The sequence below is a fragment of the Xiphias gladius genome, chromosome 10 (genome assembly GCF_016859285.1).
Source record: "Xiphias gladius isolate SHS-SW01 ecotype Sanya breed wild chromosome 10, ASM1685928v1, whole genome shotgun sequence".
In the NCBI taxonomy this organism is placed as follows: Eukaryota; Metazoa; Chordata; class Actinopteri; order Istiophoriformes; family Xiphiidae; genus Xiphias; species Xiphias gladius.
Genome location: NC_053409.1, coordinates 27,012,476 through 27,031,197, shown reverse-complemented (window position 1 = coordinate 27,031,197; position 18,722 = coordinate 27,012,476). Strand labels below are relative to the sequence as shown.

Below are 18,722 nucleotides of genomic sequence, written 5' to 3'. Positions count from 1 at the left end.
CATCAAAGTTTGAGCAGGTTTACATCAATGTAGAAAGAACTGTTCGAAGATTCGACCCTGGACAGATACACATGACGTCCACCGTCCCGCTGTGTATGTGTTTTATTCAGACTTGGGTAGAAATGTATGTAATGTATAAGATGTCTGTACTATTCCCCCCCACCCCCCCAGGTTCGTTGGACTAAGACGGCGGGTGGAGCCTCGGACCGTCAGGGCGACTCCTCTCTGCACAACGAGACTCTGAGGATAGAAACCATCAGCCGCCACCAGGGGGGGCGCTACTACTGCAAGGCTGAGAACGGACTGGGGTCACCGGCCATCCGCTCCATCCGAGTCGACGTCTACTGTGAGAACACACACACACACACACACAGACACACACTTATTTCATGCTGTAGGAAGGTCAGACCTCTGTGGTGTAAACTGGTTCCAGCTGGTCCAGGGGTTTGTTTCCTGTCTGTGTCATATCACCCTGCAGTCTGTACAGACCCTGTCTGAAGCCTTGAGTTACGGTTTACCACTCGCCCCGTCTTTGGCACTTTGAGACCAAACATTCAGTCCAGTTCAGCTCAGAATACCTCGACCATCCGTCACGAGGCAGACGAGGTTGCGAACGCAAGAACGCATGAACAAGAATTCATTCACACACCTTAAGACAGTCCGAAGATACAAATATGACAACGTCACAAAGAGTTGAAATACGCAAGGATTAATGACAGCGACCACCGCGCAGCCCCCCAGGATAGAAACGTTTCTAAAATGAACGGAGCGTTGAGGAGTCAGAGTAGGAATCAGTCTTAACTGGCCGGAAATTCTGTGATGCATATTTGGTGTCAAGTATTTTCAGCACTCAGAGTAAAATCGTTGAATCCGCTGTGTTAAACTGTGAAACGACTCCCGTCTGACATTTATCGGAGCTGCAGAGGAGTCCTGACCTGTCCGGAGCTGCAGAAGCTGGAGGTCGGACTCAGATTTTCTCAGGGAGGAGAAATGATTGGAAACGCTTGATGACGACGAGCTGAGTAAACGGTTGGTGCGGGAATGAAGGGCTTTGCTGTGTCCGTGTACGTTTTGGCAGGAAATTCAGATTCTGTCTCAGCCCACGACGCTGGCAGGAACAAACCAAACTTACAGCAGAGTTATGCTCAGCGCGAACTCGTGGAAAACAAGCTGCAAACTGCTCCTGTGTCTTTATGTGGTTCATGTAAATCCTCTCGCTGAGAGTTCAGTGTTCAGATGGACACCACTTAATGCGAAGCTACCGCCAGCAGCTGGCTAGCCTAGCTTAGCATAAAGACTGGACACGGGAGGAAACAGCCGACCTTCTCCTGCTGAACGTCAGCGTTGCAGCTCCATCATTAACTGGTTTTAATCTCCCAGTTTAGGGATTGTGAGATGGTTGATAAATGAGGCCCCAGGTCTGTGTGGATTAAAGAGCAGTCCGTAACTTCCTGCTGTTGTTTTCAGCCAGCTGATGGTATTAAAACCTCCTCCTGACCTACATGTCTCCTGGTCACGTGTGACGCACTCGTCCTGTTGTTATTTGTGCGACCGATTGCTGATTGTTGTTGCTGATTGAGTGGAAACGAAGCATGGAGCCGTCTCCCTGCAGCGGCAGCGGCGTTTCTCCTCCAGAGCCCTGCTGGCTGAAGATCTGTCACAGAAAACATGAGAAGGGATGTTTCTCTCTTCTGTTCATGTTTTCAGCTGCGACTGGGGTGCAGAAAATCCCAGTAAACCCAGTAAAGAAACACCCTCTGGGTGTTTTTATACAATGATTCCCTTCATGTACTTCCCTGAAAAGTTTTCCTCCATAGAAACAAAAACAGGAGGAAAAAGTAACTGCAAACTGTGAGTGTTGTTGTGTGAAAGCCATAATATCCTAGAGGACTTGCTGGGATTACAGGGATTTAAGTGATACCTGAACGCATCATGGCTGAGTGCTCCCTTCAGGGCACGCAGGCTTTTACACAACATTTCCTCTGTGAACCTGCAGGAGGAAACAGGATAAATCATTACCTCTGTCCCTGAACACCACCCCGCCCGGGCCTGCAGCTGATACAGCATCACTCCCGGTGCATTATGGGAGTTAGCAGCAGGCGTGTGCAGTTTGGTTTTGGCCTCTGTGCAATCGCAGCAGCTGTTTTTCAGCGCTCGATGCGTTCAGCGCGCAGGTCGGACTTTGGCGTCGCTCTGCGTGAAGTGGATTAGCGACTAACGGCCTCTCTGCCGGTGGCGGCTTCATAACCGGACTCATTAAGGCGGTGGATTCCGATTGGCCGGCCGCTGTCAGCTGATCGGGGAGCTTGCTGTGTTTCCGGCCAATTAAAAGATCCTCTGGCTCTGCAGTAATTACCCCCACCACAGGAAAACCGACCCACTGTTTGGAAAATATGAAGAGCAGTAAATTCAGACTCCGCCGGAGGAGACCGACCTCCTCTGTCCTCAAATGTTTCTGTTACTGTGGCGCTGTATGTATTTACACCTGCGCTCCAGTAGATAGTAAATGACTTAGCGGTGAATTAGACTTGAGGCGGTGATGATGTGTCTGATTGAGTAGATGGTTTGACACGGTGTGCTAGAGATAAATACTTCATTCTGTAATAAATAACCTTGGTACATCAAACCTGGGAAACATTTCAACAGTTTTTTCCTCCCAAATGACATATTCACAAATCTCCTCTCTTCTTTTAGCAGTCAGATAGGTTTGGTTATTATATGTCAGCAGCAACATCTCTTTCAGAAACACTGTGTCTGTGACTTTGGATAATCCACTCCAACATTTGAGCTCGTGTAGGTTCAGTCTCGACCTCGAAAACTCCAGCTTGCCCCAAAAAACTCTCATCGCAAGGTCAGACTTACTGTTTCCGAAGCTTTCAACCACATCTCATGGTCTTTATCAGAGGAGCTGCTCAGTTGAGAGCCATCAAATTTTAGACTGACGCTGAGCAGAATGCCCGGTGTGCGAACGCCTGTTAGTCTTTAGGTTAGTTACCGTCTACTTTACTAGAAAGAAATACACTGTGGGCACCCTGGTCAAATTCCTGTTACTGTGAAGAGTTGAGTGAGTAGGCACAAAGATAAAAGGTGAAACAATCTTTTCTACATTTTAAGCAAAATTAGTGTGTTATTTTGGTTTTGTACAAGTTCAGAGCACCAGACCAACGTTTGGGCCCCCAAGAGATCTGAGCTCTCAGATAACTTTAACCAAGGTCTCAGACCTTAATTAGCTTGTCAGGGCTGTGGATTGTTCACATTCATCGTGAGAAAGAGGCCAATTGATGCAAATTTCAAGCTTTATAAATACTGCGACTCCTCAAACCTTGTCCCGATAATAATTAATATTATTGATGCCCAAAAAGCAGGAGAAGGATACAAGAAGATAGAAAAGGGCTTCCTCAGTTCGTAAGGTAATTAAGAAACGGCAGTTAACAGGAACGGTGGAGGTCAAGGTCTGGAAGACCAGGAAGACGTTCGGAGAGAACTGCTGGTAGGATCGCTAGACTGGCCAATCGAAACCCCCGTTTGACTGCAAAGACCTTCGGGAAGCTCCAGCAGACTCTGGAGCGGTGGTGCCCTCATGGAAGAGTCGTCAGAAGAAAACCTTTCCTGCGTCCTCACCACAAGTCCTGTGGACTGATGAAGTTAGAATCAAGACAAGTCTTCCTGCAGGACTCCACTGTGGAGTCAGCTCCACTGTCAGGACAGGAAATGCACGCAATAATACAAAATAAAATCGTGTAGACCATTTTTATTTAATTAATTAGTCAACATTGGCATTTCTATGCCAGTATATCAACACATCTATTCGAGAGTTCTACTAGTAACAGCATCTTATTTACACTCACTTTTGATTTAATCTGTCAAAATGAGGAGATAAACTCCGTCCATGTAGCCGGTGACATCAAATCATAGACAAACATAAAGCTTGTTGATTGAACAGTCGGAGCTTAAGGCTGTTTCTTTCCTCAAAACACACACACACTTCTCATTAAGAATTTCCCTTTGAAGAATAATATACTACAGCATTTTATTGCAATTAGCAGAATTTAATATGAAAAACCGACAACTGTGGGTAAGAAGCGGATTCGCCAGATTGTAGTGTCTTTAGAGGAGACACAATATTTTAACTACGCAAGAAATGTCGGCACACGTGGAGGGTGGGAGTAGTCGGTTAAAGCCATCATTGTTTTCTTAAAGTAATTAGCCTCTTGTTTATGTCACGAGACATCTTACTATGTATGGTCTTCGTCACGCTATGTACACAGTAGATGGTTCCACCTGACTCCCACATGTGCTCTACTTTGCTGCCACTCTGCTCGCAGTCCGCCGACCCAAAGGTCACGGATGATCTGTGGGTAGACCTCAAAAGAGCGGCGCTGCAGTGACGGCCCAAGAATCTCACAGAGCCAGAAGCCTTTTGCGGGAAGAACTGAAAGACTCTTCGCCACCACAAAAAGCGTTCGCAAGCTGCGATGCTTGTCACCAAGTGCTGACCACGCAGGGGGCCCGGACCTTTGTTTCAGGCCCTCTTCCTTTTTCTGATACCTTGAAACTGTAAAAGATGGAAATGAAAAAGGAATCGAGAAATCTGTCGTCTTTAACTTCATAGCTTTTGGAAATCAGGTCACATTTTACTCACTTAACTATTCACAGTGACAGGATTTTTTTACCAGCGGTGCCCAGACTTTTTCATGCCACTGTACATGGCCCGGACCAGTGGCACCTATCACAGAATTTACTTTTCAGCTGGATTGCAGTGCCTCTTCCGAAATGGGCCTTTACAGGAAGGCACAAAACTACAGATTAGTTCGAGTCTACGGTTCAGTTCAGCAGGACCTGAACTAATCTGTAGACCTGAACCACACAGAAGAGCAGTTACCTGTCCCACATTCAGGGAGAATGTCATGAAAACTAAAGAAATAACAGAATGAACTACAGTGTTTGTGATTCCTAAAATTCCAACATTTGTAAATGAGGTTTAGTCTGTTGTCTGCCAATGGGTTGATAGATTCCATTTTCTTCCTCCTCCTCCTCCTCCTCAGACCTGGATGACCCGGTGATAACGGTCCATCAGAGTGTCGGGGAGGCGAAGGAGCAGTTCTACTTTGAGAGGACGGTGTTTCTCCGCTGTGTTGCCAATTCCAACCCACCTGTTCACTACACCTGGAGGAGAGGCCGGGAGGTGCTGACGCAGGGCTCCGACTCTGGGGTGGAGATCTACGAACCGTTTTTCACACAGGTGAAGAAACGCCGCGACATTTTCTCATTAAATCCGGTTTATCACACACTTTTGTCTCCAGTACAGCAGAGACAGACAGCGCAGATCCCTGGATCAGGTTACATTTTTACATTTGTACATCCTCTGATCTGCAAATGCAAAAACAGAAAACAGAAAATAAGTAAATGAATGAAATTAAAAAATCCCCATTCATGATATTTATTTGTGGGAAAGGTATTTTTCTATTTTTACCAAATCAGTAGACACAGTACATTTTGTGAGATTAATGAAGTCAAAAATGGAAATAACAACAACAACAACAACAATAATAATAATAATAATGACAATGATAATGACAATGATAACATAATTTATTTGCATAGCACCACTATGGCCCTGGAAAAAAGGAAAAAAATCCATCCAAAAAACTGTGAAATAAACAAATAAAATACATAAAATATTCTGGAACTGGGGGAAAACAATTTGTGCCAGCGTTAATAGAAGGCTTTTTTTAAAAAGTTAAAAAGTTCTAGGAGTGATTTAAAAGATATTAGTGCCAGAAATATGCTTCGAATTAAGCCATTTATTTATACTTTGTCATCATAGTTCTGTATATATAACCTCTTGGGTTCCTCTTTTATTTGCCTGGAGACATAAAGTATACACATGGAAATGTTGCTGTTTTCTAGTAGTCCGGACTCCAACACCTCAACGTTATTTCTATTTAGAGTTTCAGAGTGTGGTAAAACAGTGACACACCGCTACACACTCTCTCAGGAGCCAGTGTTGAAGCTCCATCGATAAAAGTCGTTTTCAGCCCCACTTTAACTCTCCCGGGGATCTCGAGGGGCTTGGGTCTCATGGGTGATGGTCCATCAGCTGCGTCCAAAAATAGTTCAAGTTTGGCTTTTGTCTAATTTTAGCGTCCGAACCTCGACAGGTGGATACAGTCCCACATGAACTTCCATTTTGTGTTCGTACTCTTTTCCTCAGATGCTTCACGTAATATTTTGATTTCTGGATCGTTTTAATCGAGTCTTCTCAGTGGTGGTCAGCGCTTCCTGAACCAGGCGAGGACAGAGAGAAGGATGGAGGAAGGACTGTGATCAGTTACAAGCTTGGTTTTACTTTTTTTTGAGGTTACTTTTTATCTGTAACAATTTAAATTTATTTTACAAAACAAAAGCAGAGTGACAAGCACCTTATTTTACCCAGATCCAGATATAGCAAGGTAATACGTTTTTTCCCATTAATTAGGGAAGAGCTCCCCTTTAGTCCTCTGGGAAAATGTCGGTTCTTCCCTCACATTCATATCCTGTACTGCGTCCACCAGTTTTTTATTCCGTTCTGGGAGGCAACCAGTGGCGTTTAAACAGATGTGCGTCGTATTAAGAAGCGTTTGATACGACTTCTCCCGTCATCGTCCAACATCTGAGCGTTCTCAGGGTTAAACGTGTCATTTCCTTTAGAAGATGCGGGGATGATCATCACTTATGTGTCCACACGATCTCCAGCGCCGCTGTTGATGTGAACAGTGATGAAACAACCAACCGAATTCTTCCGACCTAATTCCCTCTGTTTCCGGGAACGCGGTTTTACTTGCGCACTGTGATCCCATGTGGTCATGGATTTCTGACTGAGCAGCCCGACCGGTCCAGGGGCCCCGGAACCAGAGCCTCTGTTAATAGTTCTTGTTGGAAAGTGGATCAAACAACCCTAACGCGGCACAGAACGACTCCGAAGAGACACAGAATAAGTACCTGCGAATGTTTTGTGTGTCTTTCAGTCTGGGGGTCTTGCTCCTGGGGTGGGGGGCCCTTACATGTGTGTGCCCAGGGGCTCATTGCCTCACAATACTTCCACGTGTGTGGTTTAAGTATCAAAACTACTCCATAAGTTTAGAGTAAAGAGGATTGTTTCGGTGACCGATTGAGCCCGTGTCCCTGGTGTACGGCTTTATTTGGCCTCCGGATTTTCTCTTTTACAGTAAAATCTCCCAACACGAATAATTCCAACCTTCTCCTGCTTCCTTTCTTGTGTTTTGATGTAAATTTAAATATTCATTGTCGGTCCTCACCCTCAGCGGGTTCAACAGTTGGAAATACCCGAGTCGTCCTGTAGATTAAAATCTCTGCAGATGGAGATTCCAGATTTTCCTTTTTTCCTTTTTTTCTTTTGGCAGTGATTTGGATTTAATTTGGAGCAGAGGCAAGCCGGCCAATCAGGGCGCCAGTTAGCGGGCCGTGTAATACCTCAGCAGAGATAACATTCACGCCAGATTTGAACGCTGTTGACTGTAATGCCTTCAGCGCCGAGCCTGTGAACTCGTTAACCCCTCCCCCCTCGCTCCTTCATCCCTCCTCATGGGCCCTAATGAGGAACTTATCTCCTCCTCCTCCTCGTCCTGCGAAAAATTGGCCGCCATCTTTGCACAAACATCCCATTTAAATGTCATCTAATCTCATCTCATCTATCCGTAAGGCGGAAGGCGGCGCCGAGGCTGCCAGAGGAGATAAGAGAGATTTGGCAGCGAGGTGGAGACAAGAAGAGGAGGAGAGGGAGGAAACGGGGGACGAGGAGGAGGAGGAGGAAAAATGAGGGGGCAGACGAGAAGAGGAGGAGGAGGAGCTCAGACCGGAACAGAATAGATTTGTGATGGATCTGCTGAATATCCAGGATTGATTTCTGTCTTTTGGGGCAAAAAGCATCAAAACCCAGTGAAGTTTTGACCTGTAGCACTTTGATTCCCAGAGAGGCTCCTTTGGTGGTTTGAGCCCTGAGGAGCAAAGAACGACAACTTTGGAAAAAATAATTAACAGAACAAAAAACGCAACAACATCTCAGAAAACCAACGTTGTGTGTAAACGGAAGTAAAAACCAATGGGTGGACAAGATGAGATGAAATCATTGTTTTATGGAATTTCCAGTGACTCACTCGCTACAGAGAAAAAACCTTTTTGGATTCTTTTTTAATTTCATTTGAATCCTATGGAATTTCATTTTTAAAAATCACTTTGTGTATTTTGTTTTTATTCCAAGCTTTATTTATAAAGCATGTTTCTTACCCAGGGGAAAATACGACGGGCAAACGAACAGGAAGAGAGAAAAATATAAATGATTTCTAACAATAAGAGTAATATTAAATCATTAAAATAATTAGAAGTAAATTAACAGAACGTGAACCAAATAACAATAAATTGAAATCAGTTAACTCATATAAAGTTTGAATACAAGTCAAAGTTGAAACTTGAAAGAAACTTGAAAGAAACTTGAAAATATGAATAAATAAATCAGGATCAAAATACGCAGCATGTAGCCTATAAAACATGTCATCAAATTTGCCAACATGTATGTGATCCCTGCATGTGAACTGCTGACAATCTGAGAAAATCTCCTCAGGAAAGCTTCGACAGTGTGGGAAGATTTTTATTTTTGTCAGTCGTATCGACGTTTGTCCCGCCGTGAAATAGCTTTAAACCGCCGTAGTGAGGACGTTTCTGCAGGTCCTCGCTACTTCACGGGGGAAAACCTGAACTTTCAGACTCAGCAATGCATCAGGCTGATGAGGGATCTCACGAGCGCAATAAGTCAAATGCGTGCGCGCGCGTGTGTGTGTTTCAGGGGGAGACCAAGATCTTGAAGTTGAAAAATCTCCGTCCTCAGGACTACGCCGACTACACCTGCGTCTCTTCCGTCAGGAACGTCTGCGGCATCGCGGACAAGAGCGCCCTCTTCGGGCTGAACAACAGGACAGGTATCGCACGCTCGCTCAAACGCACACACGCTCACACACGCATGGCGTGGGCACCAGAACCGCTGAGGTGAGTCCCCATAATGTGAGTGTGTTCACAGGTCCCCACTACATGTTGAGTCCACAAACCCTCCAACCTGTACAGCGATACTTCTGAGGACACGGTGTCTGTTTCCCGCTCTGTCCCTGGAGGTTCCCCCTAACCTTGATCTGGTCCTAGTTTTGACTTTAACCGTGGACCAGGTTCTAGACGCTGGAATTCCTAGTTTGACCTTGTCGGGACCAAATGGTGTCTCCCCACAGGGGAGGAGAGTCCCCACGATGTGAGTGTGTTCCACAGGTGCCTACTACAGGATACCTACAGATTCATTTCATGGAAATAGTGCTTTTCAGAAGCAATGCTGCAACGTACAAAGAATAAAAACGGAGGTATAGGAATAAAGCAGCAGGTGGAATCATTTACAAAACCAAAACTCTTGGCTCATCACTTAATCCAATTTTTGACTTCACGCAAGACTCAATAATTCAAGTCAAATACAAATGTAAAACATCATTTTCAGATGGACGCTTTCTAAAATTCGTTTTTATTTCGTCTCCGCTTGTGTGACTTCCTTACTGTCTTCACTGTCCTCATTTGTGTCTTTCTGTGTCTTTTTTTAACAAAAACAAAAAAACGCATAGTAAGTCAAAATCCTGGGACGGTGAGTCAGACTGATGAAGAGGAAAATCAGAAATGTTCGACATAAAACTACCATCTGGCCTTCCTTCATAATAATAACTGCATCTTACAATTTGGACGTAATAAACGATACTGTACATTTTTTGACTACATTCAAAATTGTGAATTTTGAAATCCGAACGATGAGCCGCTCAGACAAATGTTGCCATCTTGTACTTTCGATGTGTCTCTCATTCCAAGTCTGCATTCACGGTGTAATGTTTCTTTCATATTTCCGTTCTCCTGGACAGTTTCATTAATCTCTCTCTGTACCTGTCCGTGTACAGTTGGATGAGCGCAGATCATAAAACATTTTCCTCTCTGAGCTCAGACTGCAGCTCTCTGACCTGTACAGTAGATCTGCTGCCCTGCCCCAGGGGCTGATGGGATTTACATGATGTCAGCTTAACGGAGGTTGACTCAGCTATTTTTATCTCCTTCATCATTATTTCTGCTTTTAGCTGCTTTTCTGCAGCTCCACATGTGCATCTGTTGGAGGCAGCCAGTCGCTCTGCAGCTTTTATTTCACAACGAGAAGCTTTTATAGTCTGTATGAAGAACGATCCCGGTGGATTATTTACAAATGATGAGATATTTAAAACCTTTTCAAATGAGAAAAATGTATATATTTGTCTTAGAAAACTCCCATGATCCACCTGCAAATGAACCGATCAGCTGAGGCTAAAAGCCTCCTGAAACCATGTGAACGTTTTAATCGTTTTCACGGGAAACTTAACTAAGAATTACAGTAATAATAATTAACTATAAACACTAGAGTCAGATTTTTACAATAGAATAATAACATAATAGAAACCCTCATCCCAGAGCGTTGCACTAAGATGGAAAAGGGGAAACTAAATCGTTGTTTGTGGAAGAGCTGCGACGATTAGTCAACTCAATCAGTTGATTAATTGATAAAATCATTTTATGCAAAAAGACAAAAATGCTGACTTCGTCCTCATTCTTTGGAGAATTCCTGCTTTCTTTTGTTTTATATCTCAGTAAAGTGAATATCTCTGGGTTTGGAACTGATGGTCAGACAAAACGAGGCATTTGAAGGTTTCAGCTTGGAACCTGTGAAACTGTCCTGTCCTGTTCTGGCAGCAAAAGAAAAAACAGCCCACGTGCATAGGGGAATAAAATATAGAAAATATAGAAGATAAATTAAATCTCTTTACAGATACAAAAGGGTAAACGGTAAGTAGAGAACAAACTATACAACAAGTTGAAATAAAGAGCATTGTATTGGACATAAGTGTGTTTAATGCTCAATAATGGGGTACACATTGTGCCTTAAAATACAGCACTTGAACTTTTTCCTTTCCATTGTGACATCATGGATACAAAAAGAGAAATAACAATAAAAATCATGACTGTAAATATAAACGTGAATAAAATGGAACTATATCTAAAATAGGAAGCATAAAATGGAAGGATAATGGATCAATCACAGTGTGAAGCTGAATAATGATTCTCAATAACAGTGAGTTTGAACGTTTTCTCGTCCTCTCAGCTCCTCCCTCCATCAAACTCCTCCTGGACGACCCCCTGGTGGTGAACCCGGGGGAGACCGTCACCCTGGTGTGCGTGGCGTCGGGCGGAGACCCTCCCCCCGCCCTGACGTGGGTGAAGCCAGGGGGGGAGGAGCTCCCGAAGAGGAGCGTGATCAATGGGGGCACCCTGACTGTCCCTGCCGTAACCGTGGAAGACAGCGGCGCCTACAGCTGTGTGGCGTCCAACAACGTGGGAAACCCTGCCAAGAAATCCACCACCATACTGGTCCGAGGTGCGGTACTTAAACTCACCCTAACGCCTGACTTAACCTAAAACCTGGTCTTAATGTGAACATGTAGTGTTGTGTAAAATTAAGCAGCTACCTGTTGAAAGGTGTCGTCTCTTTCTGTTTCAGTTTGTAGAGTAACAGTGTTCAGGTGAGTCCTCGGCTTTAGGTGCTGCAGGTACAAAGGCACACTGACGTCTTAACTTGTTGTTTTGAATGTACAAGCCGCTGCAGAATAGACCAGAATAGATCCGACACATCCACAACAAACAGAGCGTTTATCTGCGTCTGTGCAGAGACGTTGCGCTCTCAGATTATTTCAGTCTTTGTAAATCAAATCCTCCTCCTCCTCCTTCTCCTCTTCCCCTCTGCTGCTGTGTGTAGTCGTTTCCTGCAGGATCCCTCCTGAACTTCATCAGCACTTTGTGAACTTTTGATGATGCGTCCTCTTTCGACACTGAGCAATAGCATGTTTATTTTCATCTGCTTGTCCATGTTCAGGTTAAAACCGGCCAACCAGATGTTTATTACAGCAGAGAAGACAGAAAGACACGATATAAGCAGTTTGTCCGGTTGTTGTAACGTTGATTTTGTACGATTCGTTAAAGGTTAAAGAGTTTAAAAGATTAAAATAGAACCGAGTCATATTTTCACTCTATGAAAGTATATTTTAAACACATGAAATACGTTGAAATTTATTTCCTCTGTTCTTGACTTTTTTCATTCTTTTTTTAAGATAAGAGCAGCAAAAGTTATAGCTAGTTAATTACTGGCACCTTTTGATGAAGTTAAATCAGTTTCTCAAACAAGATAAAGACTCAAATAAAACCGAAATAAGACATGACCTGAATTAACCAATGAATTACGCTTTTACTGCATAAAAAGGGGCTGATTGTTTCCAAGAGAACTGTGTGAGAGCATCAGAAATGCTATTATCAAAAAACAGAACAGTTTCCAAAGGCTACAAGGCGACAGCCAAAGATCTGGAAATCCCTGTTTCAACAGCTCGTAACGTTTTCAAGAAGCTTCTCAGTCATGAAACTGTTAAGACGCTTCCAGGACGTGGTGCTAAGAAGAAACTCAATGAGACACCTCGGTGAAGGTTGATGCACATTCTGGAAAAAACTCCACGCGAGACATCTAAAGAGCTTCAGGCTGACCCGGATCAATCCGGAGCGGTCACCAGACACTAAACCAAGTAGGACTCCATGGGCCAAGGCCAAGGAGGAAACCCCTACTGAAAGAAAGGCACAAAAAGGCAAAAATAATGTTTGCTATAACTTCCATAGATAAGCCTCAGTCTTTCTGGGATAATGTTCCGTGGACAGATGAAACCAGAGTAGAGCTCTCTGGGAATGAAGCTCATCAGTTTGTCTATAGGCGACGAACTGAAGCCCGTGAGGAAAAGAGCAACCTACCTACAGTAAAACATGGAGGAGCTTCTATCAGGATGTGGAGCAGCTTTGCTTCCTCTGGTACTGGAGGCATTGAACGTGTCAAAGGAAGGATGAACTCAGAAGATTACCCAGGAACTTCAGAGAGAAATGTGTTACCCGGTGTCAGAAAACTAGGTTTGAGGCGAAGGTCTCGGGTCTTCCAGCAGGACAATGACCCAAAGGACACGTCCAGCAGCACAAAAGAATGGTTGACGAGGAAAAGATGGACAGTTTTAAACTGGCCGGCAAAGAGTCCTGACCTAAATCCCACTGAAAACCTCTGGAGAGAGCTGGAATCTCTGAAACATTTATGTTCAGAGTAAAACAAAGTAATGAATTTACATGTTTAAACTGTAAAATCTTCTGGGGACGATGCCCCTGGACGCCCTGGGTTTGGTGTCAAAACTGTTGCCTCTGCATCCCACTTGAATTTGCAGGTGTTTGTGCTGCTCAGACTTGTTGTCGAGTGATGGTGTAATAATCTTAACTCAAGCTCCACTTTGCTGGACCTTTCAGCAGAATCTCACTGTCTTCATCAGCAGATGGAGTTTGCTCCTTGTTAAAATAACGAGACGTCCACATTTGATGGACAGAAAACCTCAGAAGAATGTTTCAGCTTTCAGACGATAATACTTCCCTACTACTGCACACACACACAGTAGTACTGTACTAGTACAGTACTACTGTGTACTGACAGGACTGGAGCCAAGCCAGTGCAATGTCTGTGTGTGTGTGTGTGTGTGTGTGTGTGTGTGTGTGTGTGTGTGTGTGTGTGTGTGCGTGCGCAGTGACTTTCATGTGTGAGCCACTGCATCCACCTCTAGTTATGCAACAGACCTTTTACTGACGCAGTGAAAACACACACACACACACACGCACAACCACACAGGGTTTTGTTCTGAGGCATTCTTGTTTTAATCTTAACGAACAAGGACAATCAGCTGCTCGCCTCATGAACTGAAGTTATTTATATACAAATACCCCCGACACACACACACACACACACACACAGAGATCTGGGATTTGAGCTACAACCTTCCGGCCATTGTGCCATTGTCCACTAGAGACTGCAGCTTGTTGTGTGTTGGCAGGGACACCGCACTGACTGGCTGATGCAAACATGAACCAACATCACAGCGCGGCTCAACCACTGTCACCGGTGCATTTAACACGTTTAAATATTCGTGTTTCCAGACAGAGCTTTGGTTGAACGCTGTCGGCGCGCGGTTCTCATCCACTGGACTCTTTGTCCGGTGTTGCCGTAACGTAGTGTGAACCTTTACCCTGACTTCACATTTAAATAACACCAGAGGCTTTTCCAGCTCTGGTTTCTCCTTCATCAAACCAACAACACTCACTGTATATGAGTGTATAGAGCTAATTCGACTGTATTTATCCGACAGGGACGACAGAAGCAAATGTCCTCTATGAAACAGTTGGGGACAAATACATTCTCACCGTTACTTTACATCCAATCTCACTGCCTCTGAAATAGTTTTTAGCAGCTCAGCCCTACGGATGTTAATGTCCGTCTGTCCGCCCACTTGGGTCCCAACAACTATTGGATGGACTGTGATGAAATGTGGTTCAGACGTTCATGTTCCCAGTTACCAGTATCAAAAACTGGTGGTTTTAGGATTGTATCCAGAGGCGGATCATTTCCCCGTGAGTGAGCTAGTGCTAGCAGAGTTACAGCCGCTTATGTTACTGTAACTTTCAGGGACTGGAGCTAAAAAAAATGTGAAGTTTGTCCTGATGGTGGCGCCAGAGAAGCTGTCAGATGATCACCAAAATTATTAGAGGTAATCATCTGGGGAGCAGGAATATTGACACAAAACTTCATGGAAATCTGAATAGTGGATGTTAAGGTTTGTTGACGATTAGATAGGAAGACGAACTGACACACAAATGATTCACTTATCAGTTTCAACACAGTCAGAGTCGTCGTACTCAGTATTTTATAATGAAGTGATGTCAGCTGTTACTACAGTCTGAATGTCAGCAAGGTGAGGTGTTAGCAGCGTGAACACAGGTAATGAATCCTGTCAGTCGACGTCCCACTGAGCTGGAAAGCAGGAGGTTAAATAACAAGTGGGGGAAAAGCAGCAGCAGCAGGTCGTTGCTGTGGAGTCACAGGATTAAACTGAGCAAATGGCCTCAGAACAATTAAGCCCAATTTGGACGGATTAGTTTCTCCGCAGCAGGAAGGGTAATTGTGATCATTTAAAATACGAGGAGGGACAAAACCCAGTCAGCGTTCAGTTTCTCTGTCACGATTCCGGTTCTGCTGCAGGATTCTGGGTTCAGGTAAAATAACGGACTCCCATAGTTACATTTGTTTAAGCTTTGATCACACTGGCAGAATTTACTTGAATTTTATTTATGTTATAGTGGATACAAAGTTCCCAAAGATATCGAATATGTCAGACTGAAATTCAGGAAATCTTAGTAAAACTGTGTTTCCAGTTGATTGAATGGTGCTACCGGTGTAGACCTGCCGGTCTCACCGGGAGACCCCTTCCAGCCAAAGCACTTTGGCAGGTCTTCACAGGTCTGAAACAGACCCATTGGACCGAGTAGAATTCGGACTCGGTCCAACTCAAGAACTGAGTCGACCCTTGAAGACCCCTCCCTGAACAATTATCCATTCGATTTTAATCATACTTGTTGGACATTCAGTCCTGGACATTTGTATGTTTTTGTTCAAGTCTTGACTTGTGGGACTGAAGTTTGTCTTCTTTTATCCATCTGTCTCCTGCAGGCCTTCGTAAAGGTCGGTTCTGGATCACTCCCGACCCGTACCACAACGACGACAACATCCAGATCGGCCGGGAGGTGAAGATCAGCTGCCAGGTGGAGGCTACGCCGCCGGAGGAGCTGCAGTTCAGCTGGCTGAAGAACGGCCGGCCGCTGAGGAGCTCCGAGCGGATGGTCATCACCCACACCGACACCGACGTCTCACCAGGAACCACCAACCTCGACATCATCGACCTCAAGTTCACCGACTTCGGCACCTACACCTGCGTGGCGTCGCTGAGGAACGGCGGAATCCCCGAGATCAGCATCGACGTCAACATCTCGTCCACCACAGGTGAGTCACGTTGTGGACGGGGCTGAAGAAGAACCGGGTCTTTACTGGAGACAGGATGTTGGTTTCTGTTCTGTCCTCCACTGTAGATCAGGGGTCAGCAATTTGTTTCGACCACGGACCGGTTTTTTCAGCACTGTCAATGGTGAAAATTGGCCACTGATGATGATGGATTAACGGTCTGACGTCTCAATTTACTGTTGCACCAAATTGATGAGCGTCTGTTGGTTTCATCAAAAAAACTAAAATGAAAAATATTTGTCGAAGACTTTTTTAAAAACGAAAATGAGACAAATCTAAATGAAAAAGTAGTTTGAAAGCAGCACCGTGACAGAATGTGTTGAGTTTTTCGTCGGCGACTAAAAACCGAACAATGATGCGAAAAACAGACAAATGGATAAACCAACTACTTTTTTACTGAAAAGTCTTCGACCTGCGTGCACCTGTAGAACCACACCTTGTACCCTTCTGATTAGAAGAACAGTTTCCTCTGCTGCTAATAATCAGCGTCTTCAGCACCTTAGCCCATGTTACGTGTCTGCTATAGAGCTGAAGTCTGTAGTTGACAGACTAGAATCAATTGTAGAAAAATGAGAAACCAGGGTCTTAGGCATATTACTGGATGGCTACACACTTGATATAATGTTTGTCCGGGAATCTGGCAGCTGAAATACACTGCAAGTCATGAAACACAACACAAGTTAAAAGATAAATTTGGAATGATGTTTGAATTTAACTGTCTCTAAAACTTCCCGAACCGCTGCATTTCTTCTCTTAATGAAAGTCCACATTTTTCATCAGCCTCCGGGCATCAGTGAAAAACGAACCATCAAAAATCTTTTTAAATGTGACATTGACGTCTCCTTCTCCCTCTTTCTGCTGTCGGGTAAAACAACATGAGGCTGCAGCGGCACCTGCAGTTCGTCTTCTTCTTCTTGGATTTTTCATAAAAACCCTTGAACTCTGTTACAAGCCTCTCGGTTCGGTTTCCGCAGAGAGAAAAGCAGCAGACCTTTTCCTTCAGGCGGATGTCGTGCAGATGAGTGTCTGCCGTCAGCGGTGGACTTCCCGTTTGTTTGTGACCTTGGTGGACAGGAGGAAAGAGTCAGAGAGCCTGAGAGGAGGAGAGAGGGAGAGAGGGAGGATGAAGAGGAAGCATCGCTGCAGTCTCGGTCTGAACTGTGAGACATCTGCTGACGGATGTTTCGTGTTAAAACAGAAGGTCGCGCTATGCTCGCTGCTGCATCCCCATAAGGAAAATAAACGCTAAAACAGTCCAGCAGCCGCCGCAACAGCATCTCTCTGTGTGTTTTTAAATGAAGGACAAACTCCGAACTGCCTGTTTATTGTTCTTACTTTTGGCACCATCCATCATTCAGGGAATATTTGCTGGTGTCACCGCTGTGACCTCTGACATTTGACCTCCTTCTTAGGTAGAGCGAGTTCATTTGTAAAGCCGCTTTCATACATAAGGGCATTTCCACGTGCTTTACACAATGCATTAAAAACATAAAAAAGACGGAGCAGCATAAAAACAGCACAGAACATTAAAATGCAAAACAAAAGAATAAAAACTTTAGAAAACACAAGTGTCGGAACAGAGTCATCGGAACAGTAAAGGAGGCCAAGGTGGTTCTGGATGAGCGTTTAAGCTTCAGAACACACGCGTTGTTTATGTGGGTGACTGAGGGAACGGCTTTTATTTTTCTCTCTGGAGAAACACTCAGCTCAACACCAGCTGTTACACATCGACGGGAGATTACAACCTGAAATCCATAACTCAACTTAACTTAAAATAAGAGCGGTTTTGTCGTCTGTACGCAGGAGTGTTGTTAGACGTTCAGACCGACGTATTTATCTTTTATGTACTGCTCCTGCTGTACTGTGTGAGGAGTGTTTTCCCTTTTCTGTACTTCCAGTTTTCCTTTAATGGATCTCCTGAATGTTACTGAACAGAAACTCCCCTGGATAATGAAACCATTACACTTTTTCTGTCTCCAAATTCTAAAATTCTTAAACAGTTTGTTTTCTAATTCAGTTTATTTATCGGGGACGAAACGCCTTCATCAGCGTCCGCGTGATGTAAATGTGTCAGATTTTTAGCCCAGAGGCTCATTTTCATCTGCCCTCCCTGGGCAGGCTCATGTTAAACAGCGAAAGAAACAAACAAGACAAAGAGCAGACGGATATGGATAAAAGAGCCATGAAGATCACATTAAACAGAACGACACTGAATCTACACACACACAGCAGCGCAGCCGGCACCGGGCGTCACATATGGCACCGACGGACAGAGCAGGATGAGGCCGTATCAAATGTCGTGTTGCCGCTCTTCTTTCTTCACTTGAATTTGTGAAGGAAAGACGTTGCCATGGTTACTGGATTCCTGCAGAAGCAGGAGGGGTTCGTGTTTGTCAGGAGGTAAAGCGGGTCGTCCGTTAACCGCAGGGTCGGCGGTTCGATCCCGAGCTCCTCCAGTCCCCAGGTCAGAGTGTCTTTGAGCAAGAACCAAACCAGACGGCTCCTGACGGTCGGACCAGCGCCTTGTACGGTAGCTCACTGCCATCGGTGTGCGTGTGCGAATCAGCGGCAAATTGAGAAGAGCCTTGGTTAAAAGTGCAACATGGAACTACCATTTGAATGTGATATATTATTAGAATATTTAATATCTATATTTAATATCTTGGTCCCATACAGGGAAATTCAAGTGTCACAGCAGCAGAAGTAC

At 44.5% G+C, this 18,722-nt stretch overlaps 1 protein-coding gene across 1 annotated transcript in view; it reads left to right on the top strand.

The window, feature by feature from the left end:
• mdga2a (MAM domain containing glycosylphosphatidylinositol anchor 2a) overlaps positions 1 to 18,722 on the top strand; it is a 112,472-nt gene that overhangs the window by 51,386 nt on the left and 42,364 nt on the right. The window contains exons 3-7 of the mRNA XM_040137445.1: positions 172 to 346; positions 5,046 to 5,242; positions 8,843 to 8,975; positions 11,204 to 11,476; positions 15,668 to 15,997. Coding sequence (XP_039993379.1) covers positions 172 to 346; positions 5,046 to 5,242; positions 8,843 to 8,975; positions 11,204 to 11,476; positions 15,668 to 15,997 — 1,108 coding nt within the window. The remainder of the gene's footprint in view (positions 1 to 171; positions 347 to 5,045; positions 5,243 to 8,842; positions 8,976 to 11,203; positions 11,477 to 15,667; positions 15,998 to 18,722) is intronic.